General features: G+C 49.7%; 2 protein-coding genes and 1 pseudogene across 5 annotated transcripts; 2 read left to right on the forward strand and 1 right to left on the reverse strand.

Annotated features, from left to right (window-relative positions):
• Positions 1-5,848: 5,848 nt before the first annotated feature.
• Positions 5,849-7,061, reverse strand: LOC147959387 (uncharacterized; annotated as a pseudogene).
• Positions 7,062-8,807: 1,746 nt separating this feature from the next.
• LOC147959388 (uncharacterized) lies at positions 8,808-9,693 on the forward strand. Its single transcript, XM_087533031.1, has one exon. It carries the CDS (start codon positions 8,856-8,858, stop codon positions 9,558-9,560), a length of 705 nt encoding a protein of 234 aa, XP_087389157.1. The 5' UTR covers positions 8,808-8,855; the 3' UTR covers positions 9,561-9,693.
• Positions 9,694-13,041: 3,348 nt separating this feature from the next.
• Positions 13,042-23,348, forward strand: LOC147959389 (uncharacterized). Of its 4 annotated transcripts, XM_087535993.1 has the most exons (3): positions 13,042-15,046; positions 17,456-17,474; positions 22,875-23,348. In XM_087535993.1, exons 1-3 carry the CDS (start codon positions 14,832-14,834, stop codon positions 23,346-23,348), a joined length of 708 nt encoding a protein of 235 aa, XP_087392119.1. In that variant the 5' UTR covers positions 13,042-14,831. The 4 variants fall into 4 exon arrangements, with proteins under 4 accessions (XP_087392119.1, XP_087392118.1, XP_087392120.1 ...); XM_087535992.1 differs by lacking the exon at positions 17,456-17,474 and having other exon boundaries at positions 13,042-15,074; XM_087535994.1 differs by lacking the exon at positions 17,456-17,474 and having other exon boundaries at positions 13,042-15,045; positions 22,855-23,348.
• The last annotated feature ends 845 nt before the right edge of the window (positions 23,349-24,193 follow it).

Here is a 24,193-nt window from a genome sequence, read left to right on the forward strand (position 1 = left end):
CTGGGCCATGGTGAAGACACGGTATACCAAGGCTGACCCAAATCACATGGCCGAGGTCGGACCTGTGGGGCCCGACGGGGAAGAGATTCCTGTTAGCTTAGTTTATGGGCAAGTAGAATTAGTCGCAAAGTATCCCCAACATGATTGTAGGCTAAACCGCCTGTTGAATGGTATAGAAGAGGAATTTAGTCAGTCTGCATGACTATGCAATTAAAGTGACATGTATAATTCCTTCTAGCCGGATTGTAGATCATTTGTCATGGCGGACCTTTTCGCTTTAACCTCAGGACCCGATAGTCCGGAGTGTATCCGAATACCCGCTCAGTTATATAAGAACCGGGGTATGCGTGGAGACCAGGCGTAGGGGTCATTAGTGCTTGAACAGACAAGTGCCCAACTAGTTATGTTATATTACATGGGTAGTAAGAAACATCTTCCAGGGAGAATAGTTCCATTAAGTGTTCGTTTCCCTGGGTACGCATGCCCTAAAGTGCATGACCGGACTGCGATAGGAAGCGCAGGAAAAAACATTTTGGGGCACATAAGGAAAATAAATAAAAATCATCTTTTGTTCACCGACCGAACATTCCCTTAAGAACACTAGCTTTCGGCTTCACCCAGTCTGAGGTACACATCTGGCTGACACGGCAGTAACAATCGCAGAGGTGCTCCCCTTATGCCTTAGCCGAATTAACGGGAACGTAGGGCATAAATACAAGAGCCAGGCAACCCAGCTTGGCCAAAACTTAAGTCATATCGATGCATATAATGGCGAAAAAAAGGTACATGTGGAAGTATAACACATGTGCGGGGCATGAGGCCCAGATAAATAATTAAGCTTTTGTGAAAGAAGCCCCCAGGTATGATGAGCGCGGCTAGCGCATCTATAATGTGCAAGCGAGGCACAAGTTGGCCCTTGAAGGCCTAGAGAAAGAAGAAAAGAAAGAAAGAAAAAAAGACAGATAATTTATATGCAAAAGATAGACAGAGGAAGGGGACAAACATAGAGTCCGGTGCTAGGCGTAGAATCTTCGGAGCCTGGCCGCGTTCCATGGGTTCGGCTCGAGTCGATTAGTCGATGCATCCCGTAGTCGGTACGCTCCACCGGTTAGAACTTGGTCAATAATGAAGGGACCTTCCCATTTGGGCTCGAGCTTATTCTTTTTCTTATCCGGCAGGCGTAGAACTAGTTCGGCAATGTTATAAGTTTTGGCCCGTACTTCTCTGCTTTGGTATCTGCGAGCCTGTTGCTGATAAAATGCGGAACGGGCTTTTGCTACGTCGCGCTCCTCCTCCAGGGTGTCCAGACTGTCCTGCCGATCGAGCTCGGCTTCTCTTTCTTCGTACATGCGCACTCGAGGTGAGTCGTGAATTATGTCACAGGGCAAGACTGCCTCTGCGCCGTACACCATAAAGAAGGGTGTATATCCGATACTATGATTCGGCGTGGTCCGCAGCCCCCAGAGTACGGAGTCGAGCTCCTCTACCCAGTGCGTGTTAGACTCCGTTAAGGAATGCACTAATCTGGGTTTAATGCCGCTCATTATAAGACCGTTTGCTCGTTCAACTTGGCCGTTGGTTTGTGGGTGATAGACTGAAGCATAATCGAGCTTGATGCCCATTTTGCTGCACCAGAGTTTTACCTCATCGACCGTGAAGTTCGTGTCGTTGCCAGTGATGATGCTGTGGGGGACGCTATAATGATGTACGACCCCGGATATGAAATCTATCACTGGTCCGAATTCGACTATTTTAATAGGTTTGGCCTCTATCCATTTGGTGAATTTATCCACCATGACCAGTAAGTATTTTTTCTTGTAGGTTCCCCCTTTAAGGGGTCCAACCATGTCAAGCCCCCAGACCACGAAGGGCCACGTAATGGGGATTGTTTGGAGGGCGGTGGGTAGCATATAGCTTTGATTTGCAAAGAGCTGACAATCGGCGCAACGTTGGACCAAGTCCTGTGCATCTGCCCGGGCAGTTGGCCAATAGAATCCTGTACGGAAGGCCTTGCTTACAAGAGCCCGGGCTGCGGTGTGGTGACCGCCGAGTCCGGCGTGAATTTCTGCCAAAAGGTTCCGCCCTTCCTCTTCGGAGATGCACCTTTGAAGGACTCCGGTAGTGCTTTTTTTGTACAATTCTCCCTCATGGACCCTGTAGGCCTTGGATCGCCGCACTATGCAGCGTGCCTCATTTTGGTCCTCCGGAAGTTCCTGTCTAGTTAGATAGGCCAGGAATGGTTCTGTCCATGGGGCAATGATGGCCATTATTACGTGGGCCGAAGGTGTTATTTCGGTGGCGGATCCTCCGATTGTGTCAGAGTGTTCAGTATCGGGTATTTTGGCCGGGTCCAGACTATTGTTACCGGTGTCCCCTTCCCATACTACGGATGGCTTGAAAAGCCTCTCCAAAAATATGTTGGGGGGGGACCACATCGCGTTTTGCGCTGATGCGGGCGAGGATATCCGCCGCCTGATTGTTTTCCCGAGCCACATGGTGAAATTCGAGCCCCTCGAACCGAGCTGACATTTTTAGGACGACGTTTTGATAGGCCGCCATTTTTGGATCCTTGGCGTCAAAGTCTCCATTTATTTGGGATATTGCGAGGTTTGAATCCCCACGCACCTCCAGGCGTTGAATGCCCATGGAGACTACCATCCGAAGACCATGCAACAGAGCTTCGTATTTGGCTGCGTTGTTGGAGTCTGTATACAATATTTGCAGTACGTACTGAATGGTATCTCCTGTTGGGGACGTCAGGACGACGCCAGCCCCTAGACCAGCCAGCATTTTAGAATCGTCGAAGTGCATGATCCAATTGGAGTATGCGCCGTACTCTTTAGGGAGTTCGACCTCCGTCCATTCGGCGACAAAGTCGGCCAATACTTGCGACTTAATGGCTCGCCGAGGTTTGTATGTTATGTCGAACGGGAGGAGCTCAATGGCCCATTTGGCAATCTGGCCTGTAGTATCGCGGTTGTTTATAATATCATTAAGTGGCACTTCCGAGGCTACTGAAATTGAACACTCTTGAAAGCAGTGTCGCAGCTTCCGGGATGCCATGAATAGCGCATAAGATATCTTTTGATAATGTGGGTACCGTGATTTGCATGGAGTGAGGACAGTGGATACATAGTATACCGACTTTTGAAAAGGGAATTTATGTCCGTCAGCTTCTCGTTCGACGACGAGCACTGCGCTTACAACTTGATGGGTTGCCGCAATGTACAACAACATTGGTTCGCCGAAGTTTGGCGCGGCCAGGATTGGGTTGGTTGCCAAAATGGCTTTTATTTCTTCCAATCCGGCTGTGGCAGCGTCCGTCCACTCGAAGTGTTCGGTGCGCTGAAGGAGGCGATAAAGGGGTAAAGCCTTTTCTCCTAAGCGGGAGATAAAGCGGATGAGAGCCGCCACACATCCAGTCAGTTTCTGGATTTGTTTGAGGTCCGTTGGGATAGCCAACTATGACAGAGCTCGGATTTTGGCCGGATTAGCTTCAATCCCTCTACTGGAGACAATGAAGCCCAAGAGTTTTCCTGCTGGTATGCCGAAAACGTATTTTTCCGGATTGAGCTTGATATCGTATGTTCGGAGATTGTCGAATGTGAGCCTCAAGTCGTCTATTAGAGAGTCGACGTGTTTAGTTTTAACGACCACATCATCTACGTATGCCTCTACTGTTTTGCCGATCTATTTCTCCAGACAAGTCTGGATCATGCGCTGATATGTTGCGCCGGTGTTTTTGAGCCCGAAAGGCATTGTGTTGAAACAGAAGGGGTCGTATGGTGTTATAAATGCCGTTGCAGCTTGGTCGGACTCCGCCATCTTGATTTGGTGGTAGCCAGAGTATGCGTCGAGGAAACACAATGACTCGTGTCCTGCGGTAGCGTCAATAATTTGATCAATGCGGGGGAGGGGGAAGGGATCCTTTGGGCAAGCCTTGTTGAGGTCCTTGAAATCGACACATAGGCGCCAGGATTTGCCCTTCTTTGGTACCAGGTTTGCTAGCCAGTCCGGGTGTTTTATCTCCCTGATGAATCCAGCCTCCAATAACTTGGCTAGTTCCTCTCCCATGGCCTGTATCTTAGGTTCAGAGAAACGCCGAAGAGCCTGCTTGACCTGCTTGAACGCCATCGTGCTGACAAAACTCTCCCTCAACACTCGGCTGGATCAGAGCTCGAGGGATGTCACCGAGTTGAACGTGTGCAAAACTCGGAGGTGCCGTACGTTCGGTACTTGGATCGGTCGGATCGGGAAGACGTACGACTACTTCCTCTACATTGTGTCAACACTTCCGTTCCTGGTCTACGAGGGTACGTATACAACACTCTCCCCTCTCGTTGCTATGCATCACCATGTTCTTGCGTGTGCGTAGGAAAATTTTGAAATTACTATGTTCCCCAACAATAGGTGGATGCGGAAACAGCCTCAGCCCAAAAATGGGGTGGAAGGGATGCATCAATCATTGGCACACGAGCCGTTTCAAGCAAATGACGATGCTTACGTTCGGCAACGCCATTCTGAGCATGAGCACCAGGACATGAGAACTGGGCAAGAGTATTGTCGGTGTCAAAACCGGCGGATCTCGGGTAGGGGGTTCCGAACTGTGCGTCTAAGGCGGATGCTAACAGGAGGCAGGGGACACGATGTTTTACCCAGGTTCGGGCCCTCTTGATGGAGGTAAAACCCTACGTCCTGCTTGATTTATTCTTGATGATATGAGTATTACAAGAGTTGATCTACCATGAGATCGGAGAGGCTAAACCCTAGAAGCTAGCCTATGGTATGATTGTATGTTGTCCTGAGGACTAAAACCCTCCGGTTTATATAGACACCGGAGGGGGCTAGGGTTACACAAGGTCGGTTACAAAGGAGGAGATATACATATCCGTATTGCCTGGCTTGCCTTCCACGCCAAGTAGAGTCCCATCCGGACACGGGACGACGTCTTCAATCTTGTACCTTCATAGTCCAACAGTCCGGCCGAAGGATATAATCCGGCTGCCCGGATACCCCCTAATCCAGGACTCCCTCAAGTACCCTGTTCCGCAAGAAAACCACACAACAGCTGAGAGATATACTCGCCAGCGGAGTCAGCACGGAAGGTACGAATCTGCGTGTAAAACTGAGTGTGAACCATGGCAACAAATCGTTTGTATATAGGGAGAACCTCGCTACGAGATTTCATGAAGTAGAGCCAAGTGTAGCGAGAAAAATCATCAATAAACAAGACATAGTAGCGATGACCACCTTTCGAATCAAAGGGAGCAGGACCCCAGACATCAGAATGAACTAAGTCAAATGGACGCTGAGATACAGACGCACTAGTAGGATAAGGTAACTGAGTCTGTTTTCCAAGTCTGCAACCATTACAATGCAGGGAGACATCTCCAGATACAGACCCCAAGAGGCCCTGACGAACTAAAGAAGACAAACGAGAGCCAAAGAGGTGACCAAGACGATGATGCCACTGCTAGAAGGACGCAGATGAAGAGGCAGCAAGAGCATGGATTTGGCAGAAGTAGTGGCAGCGGAAGAAACATAAAGCCAATCAACCTCCCAAAGGCCCTCTGACTCACGGCGCCGAGGGCCAGCACCAACCAAAGCCTTGGTGCGATGATCCTGAATGGAGCAAGAGTCGGTATCAAGAATGACACGACAACCAGAATCAGTGAGTTGGGCAGCGGAAAAAAGATTCATGGTAAGGCGAGGAACATGTGAAACACTGGGAACAGAAAAAGATGGAGTGGAAAGAAGACCACGGCTAGCAACAGGAAGAGGTGTGCCATCGACGGTAAGAACATTAACATGAGAATCCAGAGGTCAGAGGGAAGACAACACAGAAGAATCAGAAGACATATGGAAGGAGGCTCCAGAATCCAGAACCCACGAAGATGTACCTGACTGTGTAGAGGCCTGCGGTGGTGGAGAAGTGGATGCAGTCACAGCAGCAGCTGGACCAGTCGACGAGGAGCCGGAGGAGGCAAGTAGACGCTTGAGGAGTACAATGTCCTGATCAATGAGTGACGGAGTCGAGGAAGACGCTGGAGTGCCGCCGGAAAAGGAGCGCCTCCGGTCTCGCTTCTTCTGGCGACAGTCAGACTCTGGGTGACCTGACCGAGAGCAGTAACCACAGAAGGTGTCACGGCGCGACATACTCTTCTCAGCATACGGAGAGCGTGTCACCCCCCTGAAGGAGTAGGAAGAAGTGGTGGAGCAGTGAGACGAGCAGAGGACACAGGAGCTCGGGCGACCAACACTGAAGAAACCACAAGTAACCCTGCAGAGCGAAGACGGGTCTCCTCAGCACGAAGCTCGGCAAGCACCTCCGAGATAGGAACACGACCACGAGCAAGCAGGTGAGCACGACGAGGCTCAAACTCAGACCGGAGGCGAGATAAGAACTCATGAACCCTCTGAAACTCCAAGTCAGACCGCGTAGTCTGACAGCAACGACAAGTGCCACAAACAACTGTCCCTAGTGAGTCAAGCTGATGCCAGATGGCAGAGCACTGTGAATAGAACTCATCCACAGACGAGTCACCCTGCTGAAGAGCATGCTCCTGGCGCACCACAGAAAGGTAGAGGGCATCACCAGAGGGCTGATAGCGCTGACAAAGATAGGACCACATTGCGGCAACAGTGCTGAGGCCCATGAACTCCGAAGCAAACTGAGGGAGGACACTCGCAGTGAGAACAGCAGCAGCTCGAGCAACATCATTGCACCACTGAGTGTAAGCAGACAAATCGTCCCGGTAGACAGAAAGAGCATCAGAATATGCTGACAACTGCTGATCATAAGCATCGACTGCAGTATCATCTAGAGCCTTGGCGGCATCCCGATCAGCCTGAGAGGCATCAGCAGCAAGGACCTGCGACACCAGTGGGATTGGGGCCACTGGCGCAACAGGGCATGGCGGGCAGGGGACCTCACCAGAAATAACACCCCACAAAAGGAGTCCACGCATATGAATGCGCATGAAGCCCACAAACTCAGCATAGTTGGTGCCATCGAAGATCACCGAGCACCGAGAAACCGCGACATAGCCCGAAGAGGACATGAGGAAGTCACTCTGGTGTTGTTGCTCTTTTTTTTGAGTCAACTCAGGAGATCGAGCAGAGTACGCTCGAAGCAGAAGTGGATCGAACGCAGCCGACCGAGAGGTTGGGCCGGCGCGAGCCAAGGGAGCGGGAGGAGCGCCCTGGGACCGGATCCACCTGCCCCGACCGGATCGACTGGATTGGGATCGACCGGATCGGGCAGGGGAGGCAGAGGATCCCGCTCGAATCCCTCTCGCTCGCCCACGCGGCAAGGAGGGCGGGAGAGGCGCTCGAAGCCCTTTCGCTCTCGCTCGCCCACCCAGCGTGGAAGGGAGCCGCTCAAGCGGGGGCCAGCAGCGGCACGACGGGGGGGGGGGGGGGGGACAAGTGGGGGGGGAGGGGGTAGGAGCGGCGCTGTAGCCATGGGAGGCTTGGCCGGCCGGGCCAGAAGCGGCTGCGGTGGCCGGCACAGCGGCAGATGGCAACGGCGACCGTAACAGCAATTGCCGGAAAGGTTGGTCGGAATGGAAACGAGGTAGACTAGGAAGAGGGAGCACGGAGTTGCGAGCGTGCTGGATCAGGAGAGGAATCTAAGCATCTGATACCATGTTAGGAATGAGCAACTACTCTTTACTGAGGGCCAATGGCCAGTACATATACAGATGTGGTAAAGTGCAGAAAGACCCCTTATACGATGGGGATGTGCACAATGAACTATACACATCTAACAAAAACCAATCTTCGCTGGCCCACGAACATCAACCAGACTGACAGCATGCATAGAATTAAATCCAACTATTTATTCATCTATTTAGCCAAAAATGAACCTGTTTATTCATCTACAGGGTACTAAATATATCTGTTTCAACATTATTGCAGCAAGTAAATGCAACGTGTCACAGGATAAGCTCAATGTAGGTGCACGTAATGCGCTAAACTTTTCTACACAGCACATGGCTTCTCTCGAGATCTGACTATGCATCAAATGAACAAATTCAAATGAGAAGCAAAAGCCAGAAGAAAAGATAAATTTACAAGGAAGGTTTTTTTTACTTGCAATTCAGAAAAAATAAAGACGGCTGATGTTTGATACTCAATAAGTATGAATAATGGGTAAATGTTGTGTGAAAATCATAATAAAAGTATATGTCCAGGGGCACACACCAAAGGCTCATTTCGACAATGGTTTGATATGAAATTGTCATGTTACTCACACGGTGGGTGGTTTAAACAAAAAGAATAGGGATAAAATATTGATCCAATAACCTGCCCATGATCCTTGTCAAGTGGATCATGTTTTCTATCACCATAGCATGCCAGCACCAGCGACGAAGCTTCAGTTTGTGATTAGCAAGAGTTTCCACCAAAGAAAATACCAGAACGGACGACAGGGCGGCAGCCAGCATTACACGCTCACAGCTAAATATGCTGTGTTAGCAATCCATAAAAAAAATGTCATGAGCACGCAATAATACCAAGATCCACCGCCAGACTTCACCACACTGCTGGTTCTTGCTGCTGATTGTTGGAACATGATAATAGGATGGCTCATCTCTAGGACAGTGGACACACTAAAAAATGTACTAAACATGAGACGACTTGGCTGTTGTAATTGAGATGTTGCTGCCAGATCTCAAGCCATAGAAGACAGCATCTGGGAGATGTAATGGCGCGATTCTTCATGTCTACCAGTGGACTGCTACTGCTTATACACTTCTGTATATATAGGCCTCTGCTGAATGGTACATCAAACCAGAAGTTGTTCTCCTCTTCTCTCTTTCACAACAATACATAGAAAAGCTTCCAGATTAGATATGGCTTTCCACATGAGATCCATAAGTTTGCCTTCTAGGCCTCAGGCCAATGAGACCGAGGTTGAGCAAGAACTGCTGAGCCTAGAGGCAAGCATCTCTTCTTCCATCACCATCGGCACGATGTGTGATGGTCTGAGGAGGCTTGGAGACATCTACAATGGTGTTGAAGAGATTATTTGCCTACCAAGCAATCAAGTTAGCTCCTCTCAGCAGAGGAAGATGTTGGATGGAGAGATGGAATGCTCTCTTGAGTTGTTGGACCTCTACAGTAACATGCAAGAGATCTTCGTCGAAATGAAGGTCATCATCCAAGAGCTGCAAGTGGCTCTGAGAAAAGGGGATGATGCAGCTGCTCCAGCCAAGATCCAGTCTTACACCCGCTTGGCGAAGAAGGCCAAGAATTATTTCAAGAAGACCACAAAAAAGACTCCTGCACATTGCAAGATGGTCATGCTATTGACCAAGGCCAGAGAGATATCTGTCTCTCTGCTGGAGTCCACACTCCATCTCTTGTCGAAGCAAATTGAAATGCCTAAACAGTCTCTTGTTTCCAAGGCATTTCACAAAAAGAAGGCAGTTGTATGCAAGGAGGAGCAATTGCAGGAGCTATGGTGCAGTATCGGAGATCTTGAGAGTGGAGCAGGACATCTGTTCAGGAAATTACTCCAGAGCAGAGTTTCTCTACTCAACATTCTTAGCTCATAGATACTCCCAAGTCACTCTTGACGCCCTGTGGTTGGCATCCGCCTTTTAAGGAATAGCTGATCTTCATACAATTTTCCCATATGTATACACTATACAGTATAAATGTACAGGAAATATAGAAAGAGAAACCAAAGTTTTGATCCATTAGACCATTTCATGCTTGAAGATGTGTTTGTGATCCGAGTATAGTTTATTTTGATATTCTTGGTTAGTCGATCTTGCTCCTTATGCATGAAACATGCCAGATCAAAGTCATAACGTCTCCACCACCACCACATGGCTGTGGAGTCTGGCACTACAAGTGAATATATTTCTTGCTTCAGAATGCAACAAAGTCCAAATTAGTATACTCAAATTATAATATCGTCACCAGATGCATCATTTAAGAATTTTAGCCAAAAAAATAGCACAAACATGTAATTTGGAGCCACAACTCTGCTTTTGTCCCACAGGATTAACAATAATTTGGGCAAGACCTAATCCAAACTTGCGAGGGCGCAAAGTTTGTTCCTTTCCTATAGTATTTCTCAGTACACAAACAACAACCAATGCTTTATATGCTTATTGGCACACATCAAAAGCGTGTTTCTGTACATGCTTACCAGAGATCTTTAGAATGGAGCAGGAAATTAATTCAGAATAGAGTTTCTCTCCTAAACATTCTTAGCTCATAGGTACTCCACGTCACTCTATGCCCTGCAATTGGCATCCGCCTTTTTGAGGATGTTCTGATCTTGATGCAGTTTTTCCATATGTATACAGTACAAATGTACAGAAAGGGAAACGGTGAAATAGAGGTTGCCCCTCCCTCCCCTCCCGTGACGCTCCCGCGAGCGCCGGGGGGGGGGGGGGACCCTAACCCCGGCCTGCGGCCCTCCTTCTCGTGCTTCCCTCCCCTCGCCGCCGCCCTGACGTGCTGGTGGGCTAAGCCCTGCCAGCGCGGGCGGCGGCAGGGTGTTCCTCCTTCCCCCGCCCGGGTCGACGGTCGCGGGATCCAAGATCGGGTGGCGGCGCAGCGCTTCCCTCGGGGCACGGCGGCGTGGCAGCAGCAGGAGGCGGCGGAGACGCGGGCTGCGGGTGGCGGCGTGAAGGGGCTGAGGCATGGTGGGGCGCGGTGGGCTCCGGCGGCTTTGACCCTGTCGGCGTGCGCCAGATCTGGGCCCAGGCGGCGCGGGCCGGGAGCGGCGTGGGCTGCGGGCGTCCGCCTCTGCCGTGGCCATGGATGGTAGGGGCGGAGGCGCAGCGGCTGTGGCAGGTGGGCGGGCTGCTCGGTTTCCAGGCGTCCCGCCGGCTGGTCGGCGACGGCGGCGCGGTTGGACTCCCCGGTGAGCTTCCTCGGGGGTGGGCGGCAGTCCTGGTGGGCACTCCTTGCCGGTGGCTGGGGCTGTGTTGGTGGCCTTGTGCGGCTCTGCGCTGGGCGCCGAGGCGGGGCGGCACAGGGGTGTGTCCGGGGGGAGGGATTTTGCTGGAGGGATGGGCGACGCCGATGTGCTCGGGCCCCCGTCACCGACACAGGGGTGTGCCGGTCTGGATGCGTCCGCTCCCCCACCTCCCCCTTTCCCCGGCCGCGTGCGGGCGGCTGTAGCGCTGGCGATCTTCAAGGTGGGATACATTCTGCGGCTCGTCGGTCTGGTGTGTCCCCTTGGTCCAAAGTTGACCCTTTTGGATGATCTTGGGGGTGTTTGGATGTTGGGCGGCGGCCCTGGCGGTGGGAGGCGTGGCGTTCGTGGACGGAACCTACGTCTCGGGTGTGGGCGGGCAACCATGGCCTCGCGGGGGGCTTGGTTGCGGCTGGTTAGCAGAGCGAGGGTATGTCGGAGGGGTGCGAGCGCCGGAGTTTATCACTTGCCCAGTCCTTGTACTGGCCGACGGTGGCGGCGGCCGTGGTCGTCGTATCCTTCATGAAGGCGCCGTGGCGGTGCTCCTACCCCTCGCATGTGACTCCGGGTGAAAACTTGATCTATGGATCGGACGGTGCGGCTATCCGTGGGCGTCCCCTTCTAGGAGGCACTGTCTTGGAGTCCCTGCTCTCTCATGACCGTATCCCCCCTCCTCGAAGGTCTCCGTCCTCTTCAAGCGGTTATCCTTCGTCATTTTTAGTTAGCTTGGTTGGCGGTGGCATTGGGGGACGGTGCTCGACACCTTTGTATCATGTCTTGGGTGTGTGTGTTGTGTGCGGTGGTGGTGTGCGTTGTATCGGTCTGTCCGGATGTTATGATGATGCTGGCTTTATAATATAAAGCGGGGGGAAACCCTTTTTCGGTAAATGTACAGAAATTAAGTATAGAAAGAGAAACCAAATTTTGATCCGTTTCAAATTTTGTGATATTGATAGTAATCTCTCTGGGGCTTTGTGATGGATATGCATGACAAAATGAAATGCGTATGCTGTCAATCCGTCAAGTATTTGTTTGGTTGTTAATTAGGAACTAAGCGATTTGTTTACAGGTTACATCTTTGCGGTAAACGATAACGTCAGTGATGTTAGACCTACATGCAGGTTTCTTTCACAGGTAAACATTGCAAAGTTACCGGTTGCTTCATACCTGCCTTAAGATTCATGGTTAGTACACAATCCTTATTTTGTGGATCTCACTGGTCATGCATGGGACATACCAGGCCGAAACCAACATGATTGATGTCTGTACTTAGCACATAAATCGACTAGCCAAATTTCCTTCTTAGCTTAAATGCTGGCCATGGTATGCTCAGTTAATATTTTGGTATATATCTACATTGTTATTCAGTTCAAATGATAAAGCTTGCATTGCTGATAAAATCATATAACTAACTACGATGTGGATCATATTCTTTTTAGTTGCGATCTGGCAAATTCACTCAGAATATTTTCGCTATTGACTGTTACGGAAGTACTATGTATTTATTTCTTCCAATTTATACCTGCAACACTTTGATGTGAGTTAATGAGACGGTCATGCCAATTGCATGATATGCTCATCAAGACCTCAACACTATGTAATACTCCTTCGTTACTAAATATAAGTCTTTGTAGAGATTTCACCATGGACCGCATACGGATGTATGTAGATGCATTTTAGAGTGTAGATTCACTCATTTTGCTCCATATGTAGTCCATAGTGAAATCTCTACAAAGACTTATATTTAGGAACCGAGGGAGTAGAAAGGATGTTGCTCTCCTCGAAATAGCATGCCAAGTTAGCACTACATAACAATTAATTAGGATTCCCAATTAAAAAACTATTTGAGCATGCACGTATGACGAGAACAAGCAATAATCGAGTAAACTGCCTCGCCTTTCCTTGCTGTCAGTAGCTTAAGAGATGAGAACGTGTTAGGCCTAGTTAGGAGCACCTAATGCACCCTTAGGTTGCAACGGATCACATGAGGTAGTTAATAGCCCTAGTGGAAACATGCCAGTGATCCTCACCAGACAAACACATCGTGATGTGTTGGAGCTCAAAGGTGAAGTCAACTGTTCCTCCACCACCAATAAGCAACAGCTAGCTCTTTCTCTCCACTAGCTCATCAATCTCATGATCTGGATCTGGATCTGACATCAAACTGCATGATCGTGCAGATGAGTTTGCTGCCCATAGTGGAGACATGACAAGGTGCTCATAAGCTCAACCAGAGGCGAATAGTTGGAGATGCTACTTACACTGATCAGACATACAAAAGAAAAATCAGCTTGTCGTGGAGATGGGTGGCAGCGGCACAACACCCCATCAGCGACGAGATTCCAGTTGTCTACAAGGCCAGCCATTGCATGGCTTGTGCTTATATAGAGAGGCAAACCATACCGGTTAAGCACCATTGCAGCAAAATTTATTTTCTCTGAATCTCTCTTCCATTTCCAGATACGTAGAAAGCACACCACACCATCCCCCATTCCAGCCATGGCTAGCCAGCAAAACCTCTTTTCTCTGAAGGCGAACATCTCTTCACCTTTGGCTACCATTGAAACAATGTTCGATGGCTTCAGGAGGTGTGTACGTGTGTACAATAGCATCGAGGAGATCATATGCAGCCAAATTATCCTTTGCCAGAGCAACAAAGGTAGGCTGTGGAGCTTGAGCTACAGCACTATCTTGCACTGATCGACATCCTAGAGAGCTTTTCTTAGCTCAAGACAAGCACTCAGGAAATTACATTGGCTCTCAGACCAAGATCCAGTCCTTCAGCCGTCTGACCAAGATGGGGCCAAAACAGTGGAAGAAGATCAACAAGAAATCTCCTTCAGCTGACGAGGGTTGCAGGGTGGTCAAACTGTTGGCTGGAGCAAGAGAGGTCGTTGCTTCAATGCTTCAGTCACCCAGGCGGCTCCTACTGAAGTAAATTGTGATGCCGATTTATAACAAGTGGTATCTTGTCTCTAAGTTCACTTCTATGCAACAAGGAGCAAATACTGAAACTGGAGTTTCGTTGTTCTTAGGGCAGTGCTTAGACTTTGTTGAGGAGATTGATCAGAGAAGAGTTTCTTTTCTGAATGCACCCACCTATTAGAGGATCAGTTTAATGTTTATGCTGCTGATAGCTTGGACAGCGTCTTCAAGAATAAAACAACTCTGAAGCATTTAACTCAGATGGATCTTCAGAAAATATAGTTACTCAGAAATGCTCATCATTGCTGGCCGTCATACAAGCTAATACCATACTGTTCAAACTGAGTTTTGGAATGTGTCTCTACAAGATGGCCATGTTATTCAGATGCCATGTGTTCCTCAGCAACAAGCAAAGGATCCTTGTACAGTGGATCTTGCTATCCACGGCCAAATCAAGCCAACTCGAATATCCAAGGTTGAGCAAGCAAGTAGCATGGGCTGTGCAACACACCACACCTATTCAAATCAGTAAATGTATAATAACTAGATAACACGTATGCACCAACCCATACTCGGTTAGGACACCATACAAAATATTTAGAACACACAATTATGTCAAGATCCACCAATAGAGCAAACCATCCGGCTGATTCTTGTCGCCAATTAATGGAACATGACAATGTGATATCTCATTGGAAGAATAGCTACTGTACTAAAGAATTTGAACTACACATGGGCTAAGATTCCAAATGTTGCACCAGATCTCGCAAACTTGGTATACAAAATTGTGGAGATGAGTTGGCATGATTCCTTGTGTCTACATTCGAATGGCGCTGTATCATACAGTTCCTCTGTATAAATAGGCCTCAGAAGAAGGCTAAACACATCAAACCGAAAGGTGCTCTCTCATTCTCATATCTTCAAACCTCAAGTACTCAATACAGAGGAAAGAGTCTTAGCAACAGATATGGCTTGCCATCTTAGATCAGTTAGTCTGCCTTCTAGGCCTCACACCAAGGTCGAAGAGGAGATGCACAGCCTAGAGGCAAGCACCTCTTCACCCTCCATGACCATCGAGACAATCTCTGATGGTTTGAGGAGGCTTGGAGACATCTACAACACCATTGAAGAGATCCTGTGCCTTCCTAGCAACCAAATTTGCTCTTCCCAGCAAAGGAAGATGTTTTTTTTTCTTTTTTCGAAAAGGGGGGCTCCCCGGCCTCTGCATCAAAACGATGCATACGGCCATCTTATTAATCAAGAAACAAAGAGTGCCAACAAGGTTCCACAATCTCCGGCCAGACAAAAGCAAAAGAAAAATGCAGCTCACACAAAGGCTGGCTAAAAATAGATAGGCTGGCTAAAAATAGATAGGGAAACTAATTGCCTATCCTATTACAAGACCGCCATCCAAACCGGTTGAAGATATCCCGAGCTACCATCTCCCAACGGATAGATCCAGTAACCAAATGCTCCCTGGCCTCCATCAGAGTGAGTAGCGACCATGAACGGATCAGTGCCGTAGCTCAGAAAATAACCTGCAAAAAATGAATCCGTGATGTTCTGTTAAAAACCAAATCATTTCTGCAATTCCAAATAGTCCATAACAAAGCGCAAACTCCAACCCGAATATGTCTTGCTAATGCAGGCTCAACCCCATTAAGCCATGTCCCAAATAAAGCATTGACCGAAGTCGGTGGAGTAATATTAAAAGCAATATGGACCGTCCGCCAAAGAACTTTGGCCAACGGGCAATCAAAGAATAGATGTTTAATCGTCTCATCCCGATCACAGAAACTACACCTAGTAGGTCCTGTCCAATTGCGCTTAATCAAGTTGTCCTTTGTCAAAATAATTTGTTTATGGACAAACCACATAAACACTTTAATTTTCAAAGGAACTTTGACACCCCAAACATGCTTGGAAGTTGGAATAGCATTCGAATTAATAACATCAATATACATTGATTTAACTGTAAATACTCCAGAGCTAGTCAACTTCCAGCGCAATATATCGGGTTGGTGAGACAGTTGAACCTCCATCAGTCTCCTAACTAGATGGAGCCATTGTTCCCACCGATTGCCCGCTAGCGACCGTCGAAACTGAATATTAAGGGGAACAGATTGGAATACCGTTGCCACAAACACCTCGTGTCGTTGAGCAATCCGATATAAAGATGGATATTGAATGGCCAAAGGTGATTCACCAAGCCAAGTATCCTCCCAGAAACGTGTACTTGTACCGTTTCCAATAACAAATCTTGTCCTATTGAATATAGATTGTTTGACTTTCATTAGTCCTTTCCAGAAAGGCGAATCAGTCGGCCTGACTGCGACCTGGGACAATGTTTTAGTCTGGAGGTACTTGCTGCGTAGGATCTGCGCCCACATGGCCTCATTCCCGGAAGACAGCTTCCACAACCACTTACTAAGAAGGCATCTGTTCTTAACTTCAAGATTTTCGATACCAAGACCCCCTTGGTCTTTCGGTCTACATATGATGTCCCATTTAGCAAGCCGGTATTTTCTTTTAAAGTCATCATCCTGCCAAAAGAAACGCGATCGATAAAAGTCCAGTCTTTTCCTAACACCAACTGGGACCTCAAAGAAAGATAAGAGAAACATAGGCATACTAGTGAGCACCGAATTAATCAATATCAAGCGGCCTCCGTATGACATGAGCTTACCCTTCCAACAGCTCAGTTTTTTCTCAAATCGATCCTCAATGCACTTCCATTCTCGGTTTGTAAGCCTACGATGGTGAATCGGAATACCAAGGTAAGAGAAGGGTAAACTCCCCAACTTGCACCCAAACAATTGCCTATAAGACTCCTGGTCATCTTTGGCTCTACCAAAGCAGAACAACTCGCTCTTATGAAAGTTAATCTTTAACCCGGTCAATTGTTCAAATAGGCATAACACTAGCTTCATATTTCTCGCCTTGGCCAAATCATACTCCATAAAGATGATTGTATCATCGGCATACTGAAGGACGGAGACACCTCCCTCAACAAGATGAGGTACCAACCCGCCCACTTGACCATTCTCCTTAGCCCTTCCTATCAAAATTGCTAACATATCCACCACAATGTTAAACAGGGTAGGGGACATCGGATCTCCTTGTCTTAGTCCTTTATGTGTCTGGAAGTAATGACCTATGTCGTCATTCACTTTAATTCCCACACTCCCTTTTTGCGTAAAGGACTCGACCTGTCGGCGCCAGGCTTCATCAAAACCTTTCATACGCAGTGCCTGTTGGAGGAATGGCCACTTAACCTTATCGTACGCTTTTTCGAAATCCACCTTAAAAATTACTCCATCTAATATTTTGGAATGGATTTCATGGAGCGTTTCATGAAGAACAACCACCCCTTCAAGGATGTTCCTGTCCGGCATGAAAGCAGTTTGGGATTGCTGCACCACAGACTGCGCAATCTATGTGAGCCTATTAGTCCCGACCTTGGTGAATATTTTGAAACTAACATTGAGGAGGCAGATCGGTCTGAACTGCTCAATCCTCACAGCATCCGTTTTCTTTGGTAGCAAAGTGATAGTTCCAAAATTCAAGTGAAATAAATGAAGCTGTCCAGAGAATAGATCATGAAACATGGGTAGTAAATCCCCCTTAATAATATGCCAGCACTTTTTATAGAACTCAGCCGGGAACCCATCCGGGCCGGGAGCCTTATTATTTTTCATTTGTGCAATAGCATCTAACACCTCCTTTTCTGAGAACGGGGCAACCAGGATATCATTATCAGCAGTACACAATTGAGGCACGTCCTCGATTCTGGACTCATCGAGGGACACACAATTGTCCTCCGGCGGTCCAAATAACTGTCTATAGTATTCAGTAATATAGGTTTTGAGATTATCCTGACCTAAAATAGTACCCTCATCCTGCTCTAGCTGAAAGATCCGCTTCTTTCTGTGCTTACCATTGGCAATGAGGTGAAAGAATTGAGTGTTCGCGTCCCCTTGGACTACTTTGTGGACCTTGGCACGCAAAGCCCACTTCAGTTCTTCTTCTCGGAGAAGTTCCTTCAGCCTCTTCTCCGCCTCATTTTTATCTTGGAGCTCGGCGGGCAGCAATATCGCGGATTCGGCTTTTACGTCCAAGGCCTGTACAAGAGAGATAAGCCTATCCTTCTCAATCTTATACACCCCACTGAGGTGCTTAGCCCAACCCCGTAAGGAACTTCTCAAATGCCTAATTTTGTTCTGCCAGCGCTCGACCGCCGTCCTTCCTCCAACACCCTTGGCCCACTCCCTGGCTATGATGTCTACGAACCCCTCGCGTTCGAACCAGGCCATCTCAAATGAGAAGGTGTTTTTGTTTCCCACATGGTTCGGCTCCCCTGAGTCAACGAACAACGGTGTGTGATCGGAGATTCCCCGCGTGAGAGCTTGCACCGTAACAAGAGGGAACTTCTGTTCCCACTCCACGCTGGCGAGAACCCGATCAAGCTTTTCATACGTCGGATTTGGCAGAGCATTAGCCCAGGTAAACTTTCTACCAGAAAGCTCAATCTCCCTTAGATCTAAACTTTCAATAATGGTATTGAACATAAACGGCCATCTGCCGTCAAAGTTATCATTATTTTTCTCCTCTCTCCTCCTAATGATATTGAAGTCACCCCCGACCAAAATCGGCAGTTGTTCGGACCCACATATCCGAACAAGATCCGCCAAAAACTCTGGTTTAAGCTCGGGTTGGGCGGCACCATAGACCGCTACCAAAGCCCAGTTGAACCCATCAACTTTAGACCTAACTCGAAACTTTACCGCGAAGTCACCCATAACTACACTTCGGACTTCAAGGGAATCGCACCTCACCCCCAGTAAGATACCTCCCGATCTACCTCGGGGCGGGAGACAATGCCAGTCGAAATCAATACCACCCGCAAGAGAGGAAAGAAATTGTGGCGCAAAATTCTCTCTACCAGTTTTCGACAAAGCAATAAAATCTAACCGATGTTCCAGAGAAGCTTCAGCAAGAAATCTTCTTTTAGCCAAGTCCTTCAGACCTCTGCTATTCCAAAAGATTCCTTTCATAGTTCATCATGGAATTTTTTAGCAGTCTGGAACCTAGCGCTCCTACGCACTGCAGAGTCAGGATAAATCTTTCGTTTCCACTTACGCTTAGGTTCAGTGGGCTCCGTCACCCGGTCCTCATCACCGGGCTGAACGGAATCAACGGCTACATCATGTAAGGGCTCATCATCACCCTCAGACCCCTGATTGGAAGGTGCTAGATCCGCACATAGGTTATTTAGCACTCTAACCCCTAACGCATCAATTTCCTCATCGTTCATGGGTTTGACCGCAGCAAGATAACGAATAGTCTCTAAGGCCCGCTCCGCCTCTAGATCTAACATATCATTCACCGAATTGGAAATTTCATTATCAGTAGCGCCGAGTGAAACTCCTAACTGGTTTGCATTATTAATAATCTCCTCAGGGGCATAATGCAATAAAGAATTAGATATGTTAACGGACATACCAGAAGATATCGCAGCATCTTGAAGCTTGGCCGCCCTCATAGCGCACCGCTGCTGCATATCATCCACCTCCAGAAGGTCCATAACGCGAGCACTCATCCGTCTCCCCGTCAAAACCGGGTCTGGGACCCCGCCAAAGGCAATAACCTCCTCTCGCGACTGAGGAGGCCGCGGGCTCCCAATGCCCTCGGACAGGTGTCCGGCGGGTAGGACAAGAGACGGGACGGCTGGGGCCACCTGCCCCATCCCTCCTCCTGCCCCGCCTACCGGCTCGGAGCGAAGCGTGGAAGTCATCGACAGTGCGGTCCTCCTGACCGCAGGCAAGGAACTCGTAGGAGAAGCAGCCCGCCCGACTACCGGGGAGGAGGGAAGAGCCACGGCCACCTGCCCCAGCTCTACCCCCAGCGTAGCCGCCGGCGCGGGAACCACCGCTCCCACCGGAGAAGCAGGAGCCGAGGCCTCCTGCCTCGGGCTCGCTACCCCGGTACTGGCCAAGTCGACCGGTCCCGGCGTCGCAGTAGGAGAGGAGGCTGGGCAACCTCCCCCACGGCCGACCAACGCCGGCCTCACCGGAGTGACCTGCAGTAAACCACGAGAAGGAGAAGCCGGGACCACCTGCCCTAGACTCCCCTCCCCAAAGAGCACCTCCGAGCCTGTCTTAATATCCCTAGGCGAAGCCACAATATTAGGAGGCGAACCCACCTGAGGCTCCACCTCCGTCTCCATCCCAGGATTAGCCACCACCTCAAACTCCAAAGGAGGAAGCATACACTCAAAGCAATCAGCAGACTCAACCCTGTCACTCCAAAGCCTAGGAGGTGCCGAAGATGGCTCAAAGGACCCAAAACGCAATGTACTCATCGGTACCGTCGGGGCCGGTGCAGGTTCGACTCCAGAACCATCACGGGGTACCTGTGCAGCCATACTAGTCCCATTGGCCCTCTCTCGTCCTGTGTCCTCAGACGGGTCCTCACGAGCACCGGCATCACCATCCCCCTCGTGCATGTCCATATCAGCCCCAGAACCCACATCGGCCAACAACTCGACATCCTCAAACTCTATCTCGAGAGAAAACACCTCTCCCCGATAAAACCAGTTAACCATGTTCGGGATAAAATCAATGTCCAGAACGCCCACTAAGATCCGGGCCACCCCATGTGCATGGGTAAAAGCCATGTCCACTTCCTCAGTCTTACCCACCAGCATACCCAAACTCGCCACAACTCGAGCATCGGTCAAAGCCTCAGATGGGGCCCCTGAAAACCGCATCCACACCTTTGTGAGCGGTTTGCCCTTAGGCTCCTCTTTTTTCCACTCATGGAACTCCAGGATACACTTAGTACCAGGCAGCCTGCATAGCCCGAAACTCAGCAGCTTCTGTAAGTCGTCCACCGTTGGGAAATCAACCCTAAAGACATTGTCCTCGATCCGAACAAGATCCCACTGAAAGTCACCGGGAACCAATTCCTGAAGTCTCCGCACAATCTGAGCCTCAGACACCACCTCTCGGGTGGCTTTCACAATGCCAGTAGTCATACTCTGAGCCACAACATTAATATCCCTCGCCGCCGGGGACTCAAAGAAAGTGAGCTCGGCACAATATACTCCATACATCGTGAGCACAGGAGCCTGGTCACGCATAACCGGGCAGTCCCCCATGACATGAGCATTCTTGCCACACAAGCTACAAAGTTCCGCTACACATTCTGCAATAAAATGGCCTTTCTCACCACATCGATAGCATAACATCTTTTCTTTTTTACGAGCCCATTTAGATGCCCTCTCAGACTCAGCCATGTCCCTTACCTCGGCATCTCCACCAGTATTAGGCACCTCAACATTGTCCAAATCCGTCACCACCTCCATCGGCTGGCTAGGCAGCTCCGTCGACTGCACATGATCAAGAGCCATATCCGAAGAGGCCTGGTCAACCACAGCCGGTGTTGGGGGCAGCTTGCGAAACCGACCACGACCACCACCCCGTCCACCACCACGGCCACCACGATAGCCACGCAAACCACCTCTCTGCCGGTCGTTCGGGCCCGAAGTCCCTTCAACGAAGGTGCCCGCCGGACCAAGGAAGGGTCTCTCATCCGAACCATCACTTTGCCATGCGTATCCACGTCCACCTCCCGTAGATGATGACCCTCGGTTTTGGCCTTTTCCATACACGTCATAGCCATCATCTCCCCACTGCCCTCGGGGCGGATCCGATGACACGGCAGTCACGTTGTCAGGTCTTATATGAGTCGGTCCCGATCGATTATGCTTCGGTCTCGTGATGTGATGAGGCGGTGGTGCTGCACGAGGCTGTCCACCGGCATGGGTAGCCTGAACCCCCGGCCGTACCCCATCATGGCCAACTGGTCGAAGATCATCATGTATCAGCGGCCTTGGCGGTGCAGCTCCATGCCCCCCGGCCGAAGTAGACGGATGCCTCGGCGGAGGCGCCCCACGTCCCGCGGCGGCCATCGAGGGCGGCCTCACCCCGGGCTGAACACCAAGTCCTCCGGTGCCCCGACCCACCGGGCAGCATGCCCCCACGACCGGATCCATGCACAGGCCGGGGCGGCGCGGCCCGGCCACCGGCTGCAGCAGGCGGCGGCGCGCTCCCGCCACGGCCAGCCCCCCCGTCAGAAGCTGCCTTAGGGAGCACCGGCTGCCCACCACGCCCAGCCATGGTCCCGAGCGGCGGAATACGGCGAGCCCGGCCGTCCCCCGGCAGCAAGGATCGACGCGATGGCTTGGAGCCAGGAACCCTAGGTCGCGGCGTACGTTTCTGGAACGACGGATGTTTCTGGCTGCATGCTTCGATGCTCTATACGTGTTCCAAGGCCCGATCCGACTGGGCCTCATACCCAGCCGATCCCAGCCCAGCAACATCCCGCGGCCCAACAACCGAACCCCCCCCCCCCCTCGCGGCCCAGGAGTGAATTCAAACGCTCCTGGCGGAATGCACCGATCTGGGACGCCATGACCGCTGGCTGCGCTGCCGCGGTCACCTCCGGCGCCGATCGAGCCCGAGTCCGGCGAGGAATCTTTCTTCTAGTAACCGTAGTCCAAGAGTCCGGTCGAATCAGATCAAAAACAGTCAAATTCGGAAGACTAACCTTAGGTATAGGGCCCCGCCATGGCCTGACTGCCGTCGCCGCCGTTCGCCGGTGAACGACGCGGCGCACCAGCTCCTTCCTCTCATCTGGATGTAGCCCGATCCGCGACGGATCCTCCACCGGCACTACTGAGTCGACGGTTGCGGCTACATCATCCTCGCCGTATCCTGCATGAAATAAATCCAAGATCAAATCTGATGGAGTAGGCGACGCCGGCGAATCCCCCGACTCCGCTCCGTCGCCGTCAGCCTCCTCGTCGTCCGAGTCTAGAAGAGCCCAGAAACGGCCGCCGACGCCTGCCCGATGTGCGGGACGAGGCGCCGCGGTGATGGCCTCCACCGTCGCCTGGGGCGTCGCCCAGGGAGTCGCCATGTCAAAATGGCTATCTAAAAAAACCGAGTGCTCCCTTGAGCTACTAGATCTCTGCAACGCCATGCATGAGGACTTCACCGAGTTGAAGGCCATTATCCAAGATCTGCAAGTGGCGACCAGAAAAGGAGATGACACCGCTGCTCAAGTCAAGATCCAGTCTTACACCCGCCTAGTGAAGAAGGCGAAGAAACATTTCAAGAAGGTCGCGAAGAAGGTTACATCTGACAAGAAGGACTGCAGGATGGTCAGGCTGTTGAGCGAGGCTAGGGAGATCACCACCTCTCTCCTCGAGTCAACAGTACACCTCTTGTCGAAGCAAATCGCAGTGCCAAAATGGTCTCTCGTCTCCAAGGCATTCCAGAAGAAGAACCCAGTTGTTTGCAAGGAGGAGCAGTTGCAGGTCCTAGAGTGCAGTGTCAGAGATCTTGAGGCTGGAGCACGAATTCTGTTCCGGAGATTGATCCAGAGCAGAGTTACTCTCCTAAACATTCTTAGCTCATAGATACTGTTCAACATCTGCTACTCTTGCACCGTGTGATTGGCTTCCACCTTTTAAAGGATCGCTGATCTTCCCAGTGTGTGTATATATGTAGAAATGTACAGAATACTTCATACAGAAAGGAAACAAAAGTTTTGATCGAACTCATACAGTGAATTCAATCTTTGCATGCTTCTGAGATTCCACGCTGGTCCATAACTACTTGCTTGTTCGTACCTTGTATATTAATGTGGCCACGTTGCCTCACACCTGCTTAATCTCATGATTTTGGTTTAGCATCTTTCACTGACATGACAGGTCCAAACTACAAGGCAAGCTTGCAAATGGATAACATGCTGGCTAGATTTTCTTCACGGTCACACAGCCTAGCCTGGCACTGCTTTGTTTTTATTTGCATCCAGCATTAAAAACACAATTACAATAAAAGAGATAACAACTTAAATTTGTTTGTTGGCAAGGCGTGGTGGTTGCAAAACAATTTGAAAATTTTCTGGAATCGTCGTGTACTTCTAATGATACTCGGTACTTGGCATCCATATCATTTGTGCACGTACATGATAGTGCATATAGTCATGTGAAACACTTCATTGAAATTTTCTTAATAGCTTTCAAAATTTGTTTGTTTCCTTAAGTTTATATTACATCAGTTTTGATTTTGAATGTTGTAGTTTCATCACAATCACTAGTTAGCGGTTACCCTTTACAAAGGTTAACCCACGCCGCATTTAGTGGTGACACGGGGCATAAGGCATGTTCAACACGTGTTGCCATCACGTTGTATTGGTGGGATTTTTTCAAACCTGGCAGAGGATGTGTAACATCGTTTGGAGGCTAGGGGGTTGAATAGA

Source organism: Triticum urartu, chromosome 7A, assembly GCF_056163025.1.
Source record: "Triticum urartu cultivar PI428250 chromosome 7A, HENAU_Tu73, whole genome shotgun sequence".
NCBI classification, from domain to species: domain Eukaryota; kingdom Viridiplantae; phylum Streptophyta; class Magnoliopsida; order Poales; family Poaceae; genus Triticum; species Triticum urartu.